General features: G+C 54.2%; 1 protein-coding gene across 2 annotated transcripts in view; it reads right to left on the bottom strand.

Annotated features, from left to right (window-relative positions):
* Positions 1-310: 310 nt before the first annotated feature.
* The window catches only part of LMX1A (LIM homeobox transcription factor 1 alpha), a 46,091-nt gene continuing 28,242 nt past the window's right edge, over positions 311-18,159 (bottom strand). For both annotated transcript variants that reach the window (XM_055815834.1, XM_055815835.1), the window contains exons 4-9: positions 8,166-8,398; positions 3,079-3,248; positions 2,850-2,927; positions 2,670-2,739; positions 2,365-2,535; positions 311-2,136 (exon numbers count right to left, since the gene is read on the bottom strand). In XM_055815834.1, coding sequence (XP_055671809.1) covers positions 1,976-2,136; positions 2,365-2,535; positions 2,670-2,739; positions 2,850-2,927; positions 3,079-3,248; positions 8,166-8,340 — 825 coding nt within the window. In that variant the 5' untranslated portion in view covers positions 8,341-8,398 and the 3' untranslated portion in view covers positions 311-1,975. The remainder of the gene's footprint in view (positions 2,137-2,364; positions 2,536-2,669; positions 2,740-2,849; positions 2,928-3,078; positions 3,249-8,165; positions 8,399-18,159) is intronic.

An 18,159-nucleotide genomic window follows, 5' to 3' on the forward strand; every position in this document is an offset into this window, starting at 1 on the left:
CTGCACAGCCTTGCTGCGCCCAGTGGAGAGCCCCAGCAAGCCCCTCACTGCCACCTTGAGTGGGAGCCGGAGGGAGATGTGTCACCTTCCACCAGTCCCCCCTGTCCATTGGCCATGGAGGACCCTTAAGGGCCAGTTTAGTCCCAAACCAGAGGGTATTTGATATCTCAAACCCAAGGAGCTGAAGCTTCCCCTGCAGTCTCTCTGTACCCCACCCAACACCTTGCTGACTCTGGAGATGGTGCAAACCCTCCCCTCTCTGAGTCAAGGGGACACCCCACGCAAGAAAAGATCAGGCGCCTTTCGGGTTTTTTTTCCAGAGATCTTTTTTATCTTTTTAATTTCATCTTGGTACGCGATTTCTGACAGTGTGTCAGCATCTCCTGCCGGGTCAGCCATCTCCGGACCCCGCTACATTCAGTGTCAGATCATACGGTGGCAATGAGCCAGTGTTTTGAGCCTCACAGTCACTTGCATGTCTTTACGGGTTGTTGCTTACATCATTTGTGAACAGCAGCACAAAAGGACACAACGCATGAAAACAAGAGTGGGGATGAGGTGAGGGTCAGCTGAAGGCTCGACCCTAAGGAGAACTTTCCCCAGGTTCCCACGGCTCTGGCAGGGATGAACCCGAGCATGGGGTGGGAAATGCAGGGCTGTCCCTCCTTTCTCCTTCTCCCGAGGGGTGGCAATACGAGCTGCGGTGTTTTCCAGAGCCAGGACAGCAGTTCCCACTCACCTAGCCCCCATGTTTGAGGGTACGGGATGGGGTCGCTGGTGGAGGCAAGCTGGGTCCTGCTGTGGGAAGGAGAGAGGTGATGCAGAGAAACATGGCTGAGCCCCAGTGGGCCAGGATGTCCACCAGCTCCAGCAGCGTTGTCCACCCCACACCGACCTCCTGGACACGTCCAGCAGTGGGGACAGGATCTGGCCACCATGCTGTCCCCATCGATCCGCCAGCAGAAGAGCAGGTCCCTGGAGCCAGCCCTGCTTTGTGTTTCAACTGCACCTCAAAACCAGTGGGGCAACCTGAGAGCACCAAAAATAACCAACCCCAAAACCCAAACCTATCGCCTGAAATGAACTGATTTTCCTTCCCTGCCACTGGGCTTTTGCAACCTAAACATAATGTTTATAAAAAGTAAATTATTTCATCTTATAACTTAAGTGCATTGAGTATTTCCTTAAATATGGTTCACGTTGAAAATAAAGTTACTTTTGCTGTACAGTAAATTTCTGATAGACTTAGAAATAAACTTTGTTGATACAATCTGGCAGGTGCAGCTGTGTAGTGCATCACCCACAGCCACACGGCTCTGCACACACACACACGTGCGTGCCCACACACACACACATACACGCACACACCCCCATCCTCGGGGACGGGGGCAATGTTAGGGGTTTCTAGCTTTCTATATTCTCATGGGAACATCTATCTTAAAAGTCACTGTGTTTTAACAGCGAGCACTCAAGCTGGTCGAGGCAACAGAGGGAAAACCCTGCAGTGACATTTTCCCCGTGTTTCCCCAAAGTGTCGTCAGCTTTTCAAATTTCAAAGCCCTGCTGATGCCTTAGGCTCTCCCCATGAAGATCAGCAGTTTGCTCTTTCCACTCCTCGGACCGAAGGTGGTGCGGAGTGGGTACAGCACCGGGATGATCCTATAGGGGCATCCATCCCCCTTCCCCTGCCTTTTCCCCTGCTGAAACGAGAAATTTGGTTCCCCATTTGAAATTTGAAAATCCACCAGCCAGCTGTAAAAACCACTCCTGTCCCTAATCCTAGGCTCCTAAAAGAAACATGAAACTATGTAACCCATAACTTAACTCGCTCCTTGGAAATCCCAAGCTACAACATATTGTTTGACAGCATCCCAGCAGTGTCGCTTCCCCCTCCCTCCCAACCCCGGGGGCTCTGCAGCCCCTCCTGGGGCAGCGCGGCAGCGGTGGCTGCCCCGTGCCGGGGACCATGCCACGCTCAGGAGGTGAAGTAGGAGTTCTGCATGGAGTAGAGGTGATCGATGGGGTTCCCCACTCGCGCCTGGAGTGGCCCCGCGTCCGCCGTGGCGAGGAAGCAGTCACCCAGGTTGCTCAGTGAGGTATCATCGCTATCCAAGTCGTGGAAGAGGGGCTCAGCACCTTGGGAGGCAGGGAAGGAGCAGAAGGGCTTCAGAGCCTGCTTTCTCCTCCGGCACCATGGCAGTGCCCGGTACCCCTCAGCTTTTGCAGAGTATTTAGAGGTGAGGGGATTGCCATCTTCCCAGAAATTGCTGCATCCCCCACACAAGCCCCCACCACACAGCCCCCCACCCCAGCTCAGCATCTCTTTGAAGGAGAGGAGGCAAGGGGCAAGCCCTGGAGCCCTACCGTAGGGGTGCATGTGGTCTCCGGGCATCTGCGGTGGGGTGAGCCCTTGCCGGAAAGGGTCGGAGCCGTAGACACTTTGCTCCATGCCCAGCAGCTGCTGGGGTGGGGGCAGAGTGGTGTAGGGATTCAGCATCCCCTCCAGCCCCGCGCTGCCACTGCCGTTTGTCTGGGCTGGAAGAGAAGAGCAAGTTGTCGGTGCAATCAGGCTGCTGCTTTTTGGGGGACCCAGACCCCTTGGGAAGCCTGGAGAGGGCTGGGAAACAGGGTACTCCAAGCGTGGGGAGAGCTGGGTGTGACGGGGGTACCTGAGCTCAGGCGCTGTGTGTTTTGCTGATCCTGCTGCTGCTGCTGCTGTCTCCTGGCGAGCTTCTTCATCTGGGTGGGAAGGGAGGAAAAAAGGAGTGAAATCATCCCTTGGTCAAAGCAAGGGGAGGGAGGGGAGCCCCAGCACTGGCTGCTGGCAGAGGGCCACCCCTCGTGCCCACCTTTGCTCGCTGGTTCTGGAACCAGACCTGCACCACACGGACGCTCAGCCCCGTCTCGGCCGCCAGTGTCTCCCGCACCTTGGAGAGAGGAATGACAGCAGCATCTCAGCCCACTCAGCTTTTCAGGGGGACTTTAGGAGGGGATAGAGCAGCTGGAGCAACTCATTGCCCAGCATCCAGGACATCCCCGGGACTGGAGGCAGCTGAGCATGGGCCTTTCTCCCCATACCTTCCTGCAGGGCTTGGAGGAGACCTCAAACGATGCCTTGAACGCCCTCCGCTGCTGCGTGGTCAGGATCGTGCGGGGCCGCTTGGGCCGCTTGTGATCTTTCCCATCCTCAGCACCCTTCCCTGAGGCTTGGCCCAGTTTGCAAATGCTGTCCTCATCGTCGCTCTTGCCTACGGGGGGGAAAAAACAAAGAGGTCCTTTACAGACAATGGGCCATGCACACCATTTTCCAGCATGTCCCGAATAATCTGGGGGACTTAAAAGAAACTGTTTGTGGTGGGGATCTTCTTGTGAATGTGTGTGAGAAGCTGAGGTCTGGGGCTGGCTGCCCCATGGTAGCTCAGAGACAGGGAGAGCTGCTGTGACTCGCAGTTTGGGTTTTTTGTTTTGGACATTTGCTCAAGCCAGCAGATGTGCTTTTGGGTTCTTCTTTTCCCCAACTGCCTGAGCAGCTGCAGTGTGAAACCCTGGGATGCCTGATTTCTCTCCATCAGACCCAAATCCCTGCCTGCCCCACAGGGATTTTCTGCCAGGCCACAGCTGGGGACACATCTGGACAGAGGCAGGCCACGTTCACTCAAGAGGACAGCAGACATGGAGGACCACTGTGCCCCTGGGGGTGTCCCCCAGCCTAGCTGGTGACCAGGCATCTGGTCCCCCTGCCTGGACAGCTCAGGCTAGGGGAGGTCAGGGTGTGGGGTGAGCAGAGATGCTCAGAGAGGGCAACACGTTAGCCACAACCTCACAAACTCCTCCTGACTTGCCCTACCATGGATGTCAACTGCATTTAGAGCCCAGGCTTTTGACCACAAATACAAGGGGCACCTTTTCGCCTGTGTTTCCTCCCTTGCATGGAATTTTAAATCTCCCTGGACAGAAGTGCAGGCTGCTTCAAGCTTCACCCCTTGGGTACTTGCTGCAACGTTCTGCTCCATTGTGTTCCCAGGCACTGGTGTGTCTCTCCCTGCTGCTCTTCGCCGCTCAGGGCCACGGGGCTTCGGGCAGGAGCTGCTCCGGGAAAGCAGGCAGTGCTGCCTTGCCTCTTACCAGCCCTCCTCACTTACTGCATCACCACCGTGTCGATGGTCTCGCCTGCTCAGCCGGTGTTGGAGGGCTGTACTGCAGGTTTGACAGCACAGGTCCTTCCTTCTTACAAGCCTTTTCCAGAAAGCTCCTCCACCCTCTGACTGGGAATCGATAATGGAGCTGAGGTGCTGGTCTGATGCAGTTGCAAGGCTGTACTTGGCCCAAGACCCGTCCCAGGGCTGCTGTGTCTCTGGGAGATGGGGATGCAGCAGGGGTGTGTAAGCCTGGCTCAGATTCACAGCGAAAGCAGGTCAGGTTGAAGCCCACAGCAAGAGCTGATCATGGATCACACACATCAGAAAAGCATAAACCCAAGAGAAGCCCAGCTGGGAATGGGGAGAGGAGCAGATCTCCAGGGCGAGGGGAGGCAGTGATCACAGTGGAGGAGCAAGGATGCTCTCAGGTACCAGTTGCCTCTTCCCTTCACACTGCTGGTCTCTTTCGTGGGCTCACCAGCTGGTATGGAGGCCTTCCCTGTGGGGAGGGCTGGGATGGGGATGGATCTTCACACTGGTGGTACCCAAACAGCCTGGACCTGGATGCTGGCCCCCAAGAGCCACCACCTTGCTGCTGCTGCAAGCTCCCCACTCGCTCACAGCACATCCACAGCATACCCACAGCAGCAGCGGCACAGGGAAAGACAAACTTCTCTCTTCATGTCCCAGCGTGAGGGATATAGTAATGAGGTAGGTCTGAGAGCCCCAGTGCTGGGGACCCCCAGGGTGTGGAGTCTGTGATGGTTAATGGGGCTGAGCAGCAGCCACCGCTGCCTCCTTCTCACCACCAGCACAAGCAGGGTCTCTGCTCCGCCAAGTTGCCAGCTTTCCTGAAACCTGAAGGATTTTAATTTTGATGGAAGGGTAGAGATTTTTAAAAATATCAGGAGAAGGAATGTCAACCAGTGGAGACATATCAGTGCCTGAACACCTTTGCATCCCTAAAATGAGGTGAACACTCCAGTCCCCTCCAGTCCAGGAGAGGGAGAGCCCAGCAGCGGGGAACCAGAGGCTCATGGACTCCATCAAGCAAATGATGCTCAAAACCCATGCCAAGGGGGAAAACCGATGTGGAGCAGCTCCCACCCCCCCCACCCCCCCCTTCAAGCCCTCCCCCCCAACACCTGCTCCCCAAATCCCTCCCAGTGTCAAAGGGAAAGAAGGAAAAGCGAAGCCGGATTTGGCGGGGTATTATTTTTAATTAACTCTCCCTTTCAAGCCTTTCCCCACCGAGGAGGGGGAGAAATTAATGAGTGTCTGGGGCTGCCCCTGACGTCACCTGGGAAGGGGCCTGGGCGATGGATATTGTGCGGCGTGCCCTTGGTCCGACCCGCCGAGCCCGCATCCCGCCGCCGGGGCCAGGACATTCCTCGCTTGGGAGGATTTAGGGAGAGGAGAAACGTTAGGACACTTTTAATTGGAAAGCGGGGTCCTCTTTCAGAGGGGCTTGTTTACTTAGGCTGGGCAGCGGAGGCTCGGGGGAGGCAGTAATTGAAGCGAGGGTTTGGGAGATTACAGACAACATATGGCTTGCTTTTTATCTGTGCTTTCTCATAAAGTGGCCTTTGGTGCGCGGCAGCCGGGGGGAGGGAGGGTGGGGGGGCTTCAAAGCAGCGAGGATGGGGACAGGGAAAGGCTGGACAAGTACATGGCATGCTGTTGGTGAAGGGCATCCAGGACCAGTGCCTGAGCGGGGACACCCTCTGCATCCCCCAGTGTGGTCCCCAGGGGAATGCAGCAGGAGGAGGCAATGCCGTGCCACGCCGAGCACCCACATGGCACATGCACCTGGGCTGGTCCCCACCATGCCACCATCCCAAGAGCCACAAGACATCCCTAGGAACTGTTGGTGGCAACCAAAACCAGGCACAGACGGTGGTGGGGCTAAGCTATGGGGTCTGCAGGGAAATGAGAAGGGCTGGGACCCCTGAGCCAGGGGCTGCCAGGGGATGCCAGGGGCTTCACCTGGGTTTCCAACCAGCCAGGGGGTTGCCGTTTCCTTTTGACTCCCACACCAGCCTTTTGCATCCCCTGAGTCTCAGCTGGAGTTTCCACCAAACTAAGTACCTCCCCTGGAGGTTTTTGCTAGTTGAAGCTCTTGGTTTGGCCAGAGGCCCTGGCAGTGGGGCTGGACCACAGGCGGATGAGTCGCTGGGGAGAAAAAGCTCCCCCACCTTTCCCAAACTGCCCTTTCCCCCCACTAGGAATAAACCCAAACCGTGGTGTCCAGTTCACTTCTTTTCTTGCATGACGTCTCCTCACTGGTTCCTATTTTAACTGAAAGAGTTTGCTCATCCCAGAAGGAAAAAATAATAATTCTTCAATCAGTTAAGGATTTTCCCAGGGCTAAGGCAAGAGCCAGCGCCAGCATGCTGGATCTTGCTGCTTTCCTGCCCCTCCAGCTCCTCCAGCGTTGGACCATCACTCACCAGCTTCTTTCAGCCACCTCCTCCCATGGCCTCACTCTATTTTTTAAATATCATCACCGTTATTTGGGGGGAGGATTTTTTCTGTACAGCAAGCGGGGTTGCAGAGCTCGAACAGAGCCAGCTGCAGACAGTGCTGCAAAGCAGCCAGGCTCTCGCTGCAGAGGAGCACGATATTAAAGAGAAACATGGGGTTTGGGTAATTTTTGCTCCATCCCCACCAAAGCCATCCCTTTCCCCCCCGACACCTTCCCCCACCCACAGCATTGCCTGCGCCTGGCCATGAGCTCCAGGCTTTGCCATGTCCATGACCTGCCCCACATCACACCTGAACTCCCTCCTAAATGGGCTTGTAACAATGATTTTTTATTTTTTTTTTTTTATCCAGTGCTTCGCTCTAGCAGGGAAAAGACAGGCTCCCTGCCAGTTTGCCGTCAGCCCTTTCCAGAGCATGGCATTTAGCAGGGAAATCCTTCCCTGAGCAAAGCAGATTTTCCCCCAGTGACGGTTTTTAAGAGGAGCCGAGTGACCCAGGCACACGGCATGGGGCTGCCCAACCTCAAGAGGAGCAGGGCTCTGCGGGGATGGCATCAACATGAGGATTTCTGCTAGCAGGTCATTTCCATCCCCCCGGCCCCTGTTGCTGGGCTTTCTTACTAAATTTATCTTCCTGGGAAACATTCAGATTTGATTTGCATTGACTGTAAATACATATTTTAATGATGATCTGATGCTCTGGGCAGCCCAGTCTGGCAGTGACACCCTGGCTGGAGCAGAATGCCAGCCCCCTGCCCACCTCCAGCCACGTGCCACCCCTCCTGCAGCCCCCCTGGGCTCTGCAGTGTCCCCACAGTGCCACCACACCAGGTCTGCAGTCTGGCTCCGGTCATCGACTGGCTGGGAAGCCACTGGGGACACAAGATTTGCAGGTTCCCTGTTGCCAGTTCAAGTTTTAGCTCTGTGCCTCAGTTTCCCCTCAGTATTAAAAAGGGTGGCTGCAGCAGAAGCAGCTCAATTCTTGCACTCAGCCTTTCCAGAGTCCCAGGTGGGGACAGCGAGGCACAAGGGAGGGACACAGAAGGTTTAGCCCAAGGTAGTCAGTGGGATGCTTGGGACCATGATTTTGTTTTCAGGAAGACTCTCATTTACGGTGTATTTATACCAGGGGCAGCTCCTCCATTTCCTCAGGTGAGGAGGTGGGAGATGTCACCTTCAGCCAGCACGACCCTCCCTCCCATGCCCAGGGAGGCTGTGTACCCTTTGGGATGGGGTGCTGGTGCCCTGCACAGGCCAGGAGCAAAAACCCTTCTAGAAATGAGCCTAATGAGATGGAATGGTTCCCAGAGCATCCTCCAGCCCTGCAGCCCCTCTGCTGCCGAGGTCCCCACTCCTGCCTTTGCCAGTGAGGTGGGAGAAACTCTGGCTGGAGGATGCAATGGTGCTTACAGAGCTTTTCCCTTCAGACCCTGGCAGAGGTTCAGGGCAGTGACCCCAAACCTCACCTCCAGACCCCACCGCGCTCACCGGGGCCTCAGAGCGGGACCAGCCAGGGAGACGCTGGGCGCGGGCGGCCCCTTACCAGAATCTGACAGAGCCGGGCTCACCAAGCTCAGCAGCTCCCGCTCCTTCTCGTAGTCGCCCTTACAGAGGAGCTGCCCCTCCTTCAGCACAAACTCGTCGCCCTTCTGCAGGCGCCGCTCACAGACGCAGCAGCAGAAGCAGCGCAGGTGGTAGACGCTCTTCTGGGCACGCATCACCAGCTCACTGGGCGCAATGGCCTCCAGGCACCCAGCACACTTCACCGCAAAGAGCCTGCAAGAGCAAGAGGAGATCCTGCTGGGACACGCGGCAGCACCACAGCTGCACCCAGCGGGTGGCATGGCACTGGGGACAACGGATGGGGCACCCATGGTGGATGGTGGGGAGATGAGCATTGGCACAGGATCACTGGGTCACCCCATTGGTGCTTTGATTGTGTTGGGGGACTAGGCACAATGGTGCTGGCACCCTGCCGTATAAGGCACATGCTGCAAGCTTGCCCTGTGCCAATGGGGGATGCTGCTTTTGGGTCAACTTTAGCCTTTCTGGTTGATCTGTTAGCAGGTGCTTACCATGGATACTGTTGAAGGACAAAGACCTCAACATCCAGATACTCCAGGCGAAAAGCAAACAGGAGGCAAACCCAATGGTCCAGCTCCCACCACCACAAGATGTGGATACGACACATCTACATGAGTTTTATCAGGCCAACTCTATGTGTCAACCTGCCTCCAGCTGACGCCTAGACATAAGGAGATGCTGGAGATGGCAATGGGGCCAGCAAGCTCATCTGTGCCTCTCAACAAGCACCTGCAGAAAGGACCCGTGCTGTTGGTCACCCACAAACCACCCTGTTCCTCTAGCCTGGGTCACTGGAACAGCCCCCTTCCTGCTTGCAAGCACATCAGGAATGTCTAATATATCATAAAGACCTCCGTGGCAGCAGTTTTGGGGTTAAGGCTGGTGACAGACTGAAGACTTGATGTGTCAAAAGGAAAACAAAAAGCTCAGCTCGTTCCTTGACATTGATGTGACAGTGTTTGAGGCATCCCTAATTGTACAGTTTCCAGGTTTCAACACACTGGCTTTATACTTCAAAGCCAACAATAGTAACGACAGCAATAGCACTTCAGGTTAAAACAAAGCTTTTCTTTTTCTGACTTAAAAAACCCAACAACCACAGCTCAGTAGCATGATTGATGATTTACAGCTGGGGAAACTGAGGCGAGCAGAGCAGAGGTGACAAGCATCAGTGTTTTCCCGAGAGGACTCGGAGGCACCTGGAGCTAAACCCTGGGCTGGATGTTTTAAGTGAATGGATGTTTCCCCCAGTAGAGATGTTTGAAGGTACCAATGCTGAATCTCTTCATCACCCCCAGATATCTATGTTTTTGGCTCGGGCTCCACAAAGAAAAAATCACCTTTTACCCAGCCTTGCCCTAAATATCTGTGGGAACTGGACATTATTATTCCCCTGTTTTGATGACTTTGGCCCAGAAAGAGAAGTCAGAAGTCAGCGCACATCCTGAAGAGGTTATCTCCGAGCATCGCCCCTGTCCCAGCCCAGAGATGCCCTAGGGACCTGTGCAGGGAGCGCTGCATCCAGCCTTCCAACGGCCCCGATAGCTCCCACTGCCATGGTCCCCATCCCATGTGTCATCCCGGGGAGAGACCTGCGGGGCTGGGGCTGGCTGGCTGGGGAGGGGGAAAGAAACCCTGCAGCCACCAGCAGGCTTTCGATCCTTTCTCTTTTTTTGGCTGTTACAACAAACCACATAGGAAATGAAAAGTGCTGAGTCAGCCCCGTTCCAAGGAGGAGAGGACCAGATGTATGCGAAACCCTCGCAGCGAAACCATCAGAAAATGGGGACAATGTCAAAAAGTTTTTGTGATGAGCTCAGTAGCCCATAAAACCAGGAGACGGGGGGCAATAGCAAGGCAGGTGCATGTCTTCATGCCCTAGAGGTAGCTCCCAAGTCGAAGGCACCCCTACCTCCAGCGGCACTGCTGAACAAAAGCTCCCCAGCAGCTAAGGGGAGTGCGTCCTGCTGCAGCCCACGTGCTGCCCCTGCTCCCCTGAAATCCCAGCCAGGCTTCATTTCGCTTTTCCAATTCACCGCTTTAGCTTCCCAATAGATGACAAACAAGACGGTCAGCTGTGCAAACCGCCGGAGGGGGACAGGCAGGCTCTGCCGTGCAGGCAGTGAGCCCAGGAGATTTGGTGGCAGCAGCTGGGCACATCTGTGCCCGTCTCGTCAGAGAGCAGCGCTTGCCTGTGTGGAGCCAGCGAGCCCGGGCAAGGCGGCACGTCCCACCAGCATGAGAAGGGCAGACATGTGCAGGAGCAGAGGATAACGCCTGCCTCCCCACGCCGTTGGGCAAGGTCAGCCACGGAGCATCACCTCCCAGTGCCCCATGCTGCAGCTGGTGGACCCCAAGCTCTGGAGGCAAACAGCTGCCTGCCAGATGTGCACACAGCTGGCACTGCACACTGCTGCCCGTCAGCGGTGTCCACCAGCCTTGAGGGCTGGGTGGCAAGGGCTTGAAGGGTCAGGAATGGGGCCCCCAAATGCACCCCACTTTATTGGCATTGGCATTTATTGGCAACCCTCCCATCTTGGGGTCCTCTCACGGACGCGGCGCACCAGCACGTGGGCAGTGCCTGCTCCCTCCCAGGTTTTCCCAAACTGGTGGTGGCGAGCATGGGGATGGGGTACATCACTCTCCCTGTGCCAGCCAAATCCTGGGCACACTCAGCAAATTGTAGCATCCCCCAAGAAGTAGGAAAGGGGTGTTATAAAGCTTTTATAAAACACCACTGTCACTACAGAAAGCAGAAAATCATCAAATAAAAGGTGGGGGAGTTGGTAATTCCAGATAATGCCATTAGTAGCTTTTTTGTACATTAAACTACAATTTCCTAGGTTTACATACAACTGTCTGTCTCTAAGATGTATGTATTTCCAACATCCCTGTGACTGCCCTGGGAGAAGAGGGATGTATATTCCCTTGAAAGCATCCCTTCTGAAGGGTCATTTTTATTCTTGCCCCAGATCTGAGCAGCGCAGGCTTGTGTTAATATTTCTGTAGTCATTTTGCCTTTAATTATGTCTCTTTTATGTCAAAGTGGAGGTGATTTGTATTCATCTGGTAACACATTCTCATCTTGTTTAAATGAAGTTTAAGCCCTACCTGTTGGGATTACTAACTGCTCTACGTAATAAAATATTGATAAGTTATTACCTTACTGCTATCTAATCTTCACGAATGAATGTGTCCAAAATCTCTATTTCCAGGGTACTGATTAGAGTGCCATAAACCTTTGCCAATTATGCACAGCAGCACCAGCAGAGCAATGGATGTTTCTAAGCCCAAAGCGTGTTGCAAAACACAAAGGTGTGAGATTTAGGTAAATGGCTGCCTAATATTAGACACTTAAAGCCGTACTTAAGTCGCTGAATAAATGACTTCATTTCCAAACTGCTGAGTCCCCAACAGCTCCTGCTGAGGGATGCCAGACGGACCAGGCAGCTTTTGCTGCCCAGTGCAGGACTCCCCCATCCCTGAGCAACGTGAGATGCAGAGAAATCCCCATAAAACCTCTTCCACAGTACAAAACCATAAAGAGCTCCCTATAAACCCACAATAAACCGAGATCTTAGGCGCTAAAAGGTCACGAGCATAAAACCTGCAGCCTACCGCAGGTAGTAATGGAGAGAGAGTACAGGGCATTGCTGGTGTCCCAGATCCCTACAGCCCTGGACCAGCCCTGGACGGTACCAGCTCCTCTGCAGGGACCAGGGAGGAAGAGCATGCACGGATAACCCCCCGCACAGATAACCTCCCGCATGGATAACCCCACACATGGATAATCCCACTCTGGAATATAGGGTTAGCTCCACATAGGATAACTCCTGCATAGACAACCCCTGCATAAATAAGCCAACTGAAACACCCCTGGTCAGCCTGAGACAGGGCTGAAGGAAAATTTTCTTCCAGCACTGGATCTAGCAATTAATTTAACATTTTTGCCTCAGCAGTCCACACCAGCCTGGATCCAGAGATGTTTTACTCCACCTCTGGGATCTCCAGCTCTGTGCCCAGCCCCCTCCTGCTGCAAGCAGCAGGCTGCAGAGCATATGCCATCTTTTCTCCCCTCTCTACCTCTTTGTGTCTCCCTGAAACTGCAAAGGGGACTTTGAGATTACATTTCTCTACAGGAGGCTCCACAGAAGAGAAGGACAGGCTCTGACCAAGGACTTCAACAGGTTTTAAACCAAGAACAAATTACCAACCCCCAAACTGCAATGGGAGCGCCTTCATTTCTGCCATTCTAGGGATGCTGTGGGCTTTAGTTCTTGGCAGATTTATTTTTTTTCCCTCCATAGCCTAGGGTTCAAAAGCTAACCCCTGGCTGGCAGCCTTTGGCTTTGTTTAATCATGTTCAGAGCTGGCAGGCACAGGGCAGGGCACCAGACGGGGTGACCTGCTCAGCTCTGTGATGCTCGCTGGAAACCCAGCCTGCCACGAGTGACTCGGTAAAAGCCTCATTGAAGCGCTGACGGTGAATATTTGTAGGCGAAAACAAACCCACTCAACTTAAGAAGAACTGGAATGAAAATATAGTGATGCAAGCAATTTTTATCACAACACACAACCTTTTGTTTCTGATCTTAAAAATGTTCCTGTTCCTCTATTGATTCATCCACACCAAGTTTGTGGTTTTTTTTAAAATTTAGGTCCCTTTTGAAATGAAATCTGTAGTTTTGAAACAAAGGTGGTGGTGGTGGGTTTCAAGAAAATCTTGAAACAAAGTATTTTGCCATTTCCAAAAGTCTAACATTCCTGCTGAAACCCCCCCAAGCAAGCTAGCTGATGCTACAGACACCACCACCCCGCTTCCCCTGGGACACAGTCACACCTCTCTGTGCAGTTCCTCTTCCTCAAGAAATCCATCCCAGACCTCTGCTCTGGGGTTTCCCATCCACGCATCATCACTGAAACCTAGAAATTTCAACACGTGGCCAAAGCCACCTCTGGGGAGGCGCATCCCGTGTCCCTTCCCGCACTGATGGAGGGGGAGCGGCGTGGGCAGCCCCCGGTTCCCATCGGAGCCACCACCCCCTCTTTCTCCCTTTATTTTGAGGTGACAGGCTGAAAGGGGCCATGATTGACGGGCGCTTCCCGGCTGCTGTCTGTCTGCGTGCGCCGCATACAAACACAGCCCTTCGAAGCCTCCCCGGGGAGGGGGTGGCGGGTCAGGGACGCCGATATTAAATACTGATGGACAAATCTCAAACGCCGTGCAGAGGCTTGGTTCAGGCAGTGGGTAAGGCAAGGCAGCTCTGCTGGGCAGAGGGATGCTTGCCAACCTGGCCCTGGGATGTGGTGAGAGGGGCAGGAGCAACCCCCAATGACCCTGATGGCACCAGTCCCCACAAAGCAGCTGCCCCGCTCGCCTCCCTGCCAGGGCTGCCACAGCAGGTGCATCCGCAGAGGTGCTGTGTTTTCCAGCACCTTGGTGCAGAGATCTGACCAACTCATCAACTGCTCTCACCATGACCCCGGAGGAGCCTGAGCAGACCCCGACCAACCCGTCAGAAGTGCTGGAGTTCCAGCCTGCTCGTGCTCACAGCCATCCCCAACTGATGGCTCACTGGAAAGCAAAGCCACGACCCCTGCCAGAGACGTGACCTTGGCATGGGGACAAGCTGATGGCCACACACAGTGCGAGAGGCGCGGGAGGAGGCTGGCGGCGGGTGCCAGCGGTGAGCCACAGGGCTCCATGGGGAGCAAGGATGCTGGATTGAGTTGTCTTGGCACTGGGTCATCTTCTCACTCACTGTCACTTGTCGGAAGGGGGGAAGGCAGCACCAGGTCCTCGATGGGCTGGCAGTGGAAAAATGCCAGTGGCTGTCAACCCTCCACCCATGGCTTGGGAACGAGTCACTCTCTTGCTGCTGCTGGACTCAGGTCACCCTGTCCCCCACTCTGGCCCTCCTGGGGATAAAGGATGAGGCCGAGGGCATGGACTGCAACCCAGAAGGAAGCAGGATGGATGCACCCACCATGCGTGGTGCCTGCGAGGGCATCTCTTGGCATCCTCGTGAGGGGACCATGTGGACCCTCAGCCATTGTGGGAGGGTGCCAAGGCTGTGGGAGAAAGTAGGAAAGGGCTGAGTCCACCCCAGCACTGCAGAGAGCAGGCTGGCATGTCCTGGGGACGGGGAGAGTGATTCAGAGGGCAACACAGCACCAGCTATCCCAGGCACCTCCAAACCCACCCGGGGTCTCCGGGTTCCCAGGCTGACAGAGCAGAGCACCCGCAGCCACCCTTGCCTTCCCTCCCCACACACCCCAAGCCCTGGGAGAGCTCTGGGTGGGATGAAGGAGGGATGTTTTCCCTGGGGCTGTTCTCCTGACCCTTCCCTGTCTCCCAGCTCCCTCCCCCCGAGGCGGGCAAGTGTTCGCTTTACTGCCTGGCAACGGGGCCGGGGCTAAGCTTGCTAAAATATGAGTGTTTTTTGGCTGGAGTACCAGAAGGCTGCAGTCCTACAGAGAGAAAAAAATTGAGCACTCCATGCCATGGCTCCAGAAAGGGGGAGAATTAGGTTTCACACCGAGCAGGCTGGACCATGGCATTCTTTAGTTAATGCTTAACAAACGCCCAAACAAAAGCGGCCAACTTCGCTGCATGTTTGTAAAATGTATTCTCAGCAGATTCAGGTTTATTGGAGAATTCGCTTGCTTTGCAGCAAGTGGCGTTTTCCTTTTTTTTTTTTTTTTTTTTTTTTTTAATTTCCCTTCTCCTCCCCCCCCACCCCCTCCCGGCTCAAGCCCTTCTCATCATTTCTGCTGCCTGAATGCGTCTTCCGATGCTTCGAGGGGACATAGCAACCGGGCTGAACCGGACTTGTTTCATCCCAGGGGCTGATGCAAACTCCACAGCCCCGGGGGGCAAGCTCTCCCCAGGGCCCAGCCAAGACCCTGCTGGCAACTGGGGATGGAGCGTCTGAAAAGTCAGTCCTTGGCCTCTGGAAAATCCAGACCTGAGCTGGTGGCTGTGTTCTCCGAGAGGCTGGGGAAAGTGAGGAGAGGAGGTGAAGCTGGAGAGCCCTGCTTTTCACCTTTCTCCACCTAACCCAGCTTTCCCAGGGTCCAAACCACTGGGTTCGGTCCTACCCCATCCAGCATCCCGCTCTGCCGTGCATCCCAGCCTCAGAGAGCTCGCCACAGCGGTGGATGCCAAGAAGCACAGCTCGCTTTCCAAGGCAGAGCTGCTGTTGGGCATTGCTGGGACACAGAGAAGGGGGACGGCCCCATCCAGGGACCCCAGAGGTTTTGGAGGGTTTAAACTAGGGGGGTCCACACATGGGTGTCCTGCAGGAGCATCCCTTAACAAGCTCCTGCCCTGATGAGAACACCTAAGCAGGTCCCATGTCCCCTTGTGAAGCCTGGTGCTGTGGCAGAGGACACCGGTGATGAGGGACATCCTGGGGAGGTGGTGGCAGAGAGGAGAGGAGGGCAGAGGAGGAGAGGGGGTTGGCACTGGGCTGTTTTACCCTACTGCTACACATGAACAACCTGAGCCTTCCCAGAAAAGGGCACCTTCGTCCCTGCCTCCTGGCTGAGGTCCAAAAGTGGTCACTTAACACCCCCCCCCGACCCTCCAGAGACCACACCATGACAAGCAGGGGCACTGTTAGAATGATAGGGTTAAATAAACAGACAAACGAAGCCTTCCCAGCAAACAGCCGCTGCCAAAAGACACTAGCAACCCTCGAGCCTTTTCTACACAAAAATAAAAGGTCAAGCAAGTGCATGGCTTCTAAAGCTGTTTTAACTTGCTCCATTCCTGATCAAGGACATGCTACCAAGACTTTTACCAATAAGGTCCTGTAGGAGCTGATGGCTCTGGGTCCCCTCCAGGCCCTCGAAGAGTCTGATAAAAATCCTCTACTGACTTCAGGAGCAGCCAGAAAGCAACCTCCTGGGCAAGGCCAGAAGAACAAGACCAAAATGCTGATTTTCCTCCCCATTTCCCTAAAGGCTGTTTCTGTACCTGCCCCCCATCTCCACGACCCCAACAGTATGTAGCACCAGGCAGGGAGCTGGCCCCATCCCGGCACCAGACAAGTATCTCATTTTGGAAGCAGGATGGACACAGGTAGGAGGGGGAGAAGCACACACAACACTGTGTCCAAGCCCAAATGCCATCCCAATAGAGATGACCCAAGGATTGATCCCATCCAGCCCATGGCATGCGAGTTCCACATCCCAGCCAATGTATCTCCCACCAAGTTGAATTTTGAACGGCGACCCCCTCCCCTCCCTGTGCCCCCTGGAAAACAAGGATAATTGAAAAACCACAATATCACTAGTCAAATTTAATATTGAGAGTGAGTGAGCGGGAGCCAGAGGTCAGAATTAATTACACCCCACCATATTTCAGCACGCTGCTGCGGCTCCGTGTCCTTTCCTTGGGGAGCAGTGCTTCCACAGAGAGGTCGACAGACATTATTAGAAAGGACTGATTTAAACGTACCCCCAGGAGCTTTTCAGCTTGTCTCTTCAGAGCCTTTGTTTGTACTGAGATTAATGGAGAGGCAAATGATGGAAAAGCAAAGTCACCAGGAGTAAGAGGATGTGCCATCGCTGCCACCACCCCAATTTGGCCAGCTTTGTAAGCGGGGCAGGAATAACTAGGAGAGAAGGAAATGCTGCTCGTGTCATTCATTTTGCAGATAAAACAGTGATGATCTTGAAACTTTTTTTTTTCTTCTTTCCAAGAAACAGATATCCTGGCTAAAAAATCCTGCAGGCTGGTTTTCCTACCCCTTTGGGGATTTTACACACCCACTGGTTTTTCAATGTGCTGTACCACCGTGGGGGAAGGAGCTATTTTCATTCCCTTCCAGCTTAAGATATCCCTTCTTGCAAGATATTACATTTGCCTCTGATTTTTTTGTAAAGCTCTTGAGATGGAAAATGAATATAGAAACAAAAGAAAAAATTAAAACCTTTCTATTTTCCACTCAGAATTTCAAAAGGAAGGTTATAAAAACAAAAGAAAGGAAAAGAAAGAGCATTCAGGTCAAGAGAAGAAATCTCCTTCCTTGGGGACAGCCAGCACTCGACTGGTCCTAGCCCTGAGCAACCTGACCCAGCATCCAAGCCAGCCCTGCTCCAAGTAAAGGAAGGGCTGGGCAGCTCCAGTCACTTCCAGCCCCGACCCCACCATGATGCCATAAATTCACCTCCACCTTATACCAACAGGTTCAACAAGGGATCAGAAAATCCCAGGGGCTCAAGTTCACCCCCAGCCTGGTTCCACGGGTCCAACCTCATGCTTGGGACCACCCAACTCCCTGACTGCCCAGGGCAGGACAGGCTCCCCTGGCTTTTGGGGGGCTTTCCCAGAGCATCACCATCGAGGGACGTGCAGGTGGATGTGCCTTGGGCCCAGCTGTGCCACAGCACTGGGGATCCCGGCTGCTCTCGAGTCTCCTAGGCTACAATCAAGGCTCGAGTTTTCCTTTATTAAACAGAAAACCCATGTTCCCCCCAAGGGCTCCCGGAGCATCCAGGGACGGGGCCACGGGAGCCGCTGTTTCCCAGACATTTAAAATTCACAGGGCGTTTGTGCCGACATGCCAACGTGGCAAACCCTCATTAGGAGGCGGCCAATATCCTGTCGAGCTTCCTAGTGCTCCGCTGGCTATAAAAATCGCTCGGCTGTATAAAAGCTAAACAGAGTAAACTAAGTCGGACATAGAGACCAGCTGCTTCGGACTGGCTCGGCAAACAGAGATCCGCGGGAGCACACCGGGTGCTGCCGGCAGGGAGATATCAGTCTCCTGGCTAGGTTATTTCTTGCCTTATCTTTTATGTCCCTGTGCCCCAGCTCACCCTCATGTGGGGTTTCGCATAAATATCATCTGCATGTGTTGTCAGGTTGTTGGGATGGGTGTTTTGTTTTTTTTCCAACAGCATTTCCACAATGGGAAGCAGCTGTTGCGGTTAACAGGCTGCTC

The sequence above is a fragment of the Falco peregrinus genome, chromosome 10 (genome assembly GCF_023634155.1).
Source record: "Falco peregrinus isolate bFalPer1 chromosome 10, bFalPer1.pri, whole genome shotgun sequence".
NCBI classification, from domain to species: Eukaryota; Metazoa; Chordata; class Aves; order Falconiformes; family Falconidae; genus Falco; species Falco peregrinus.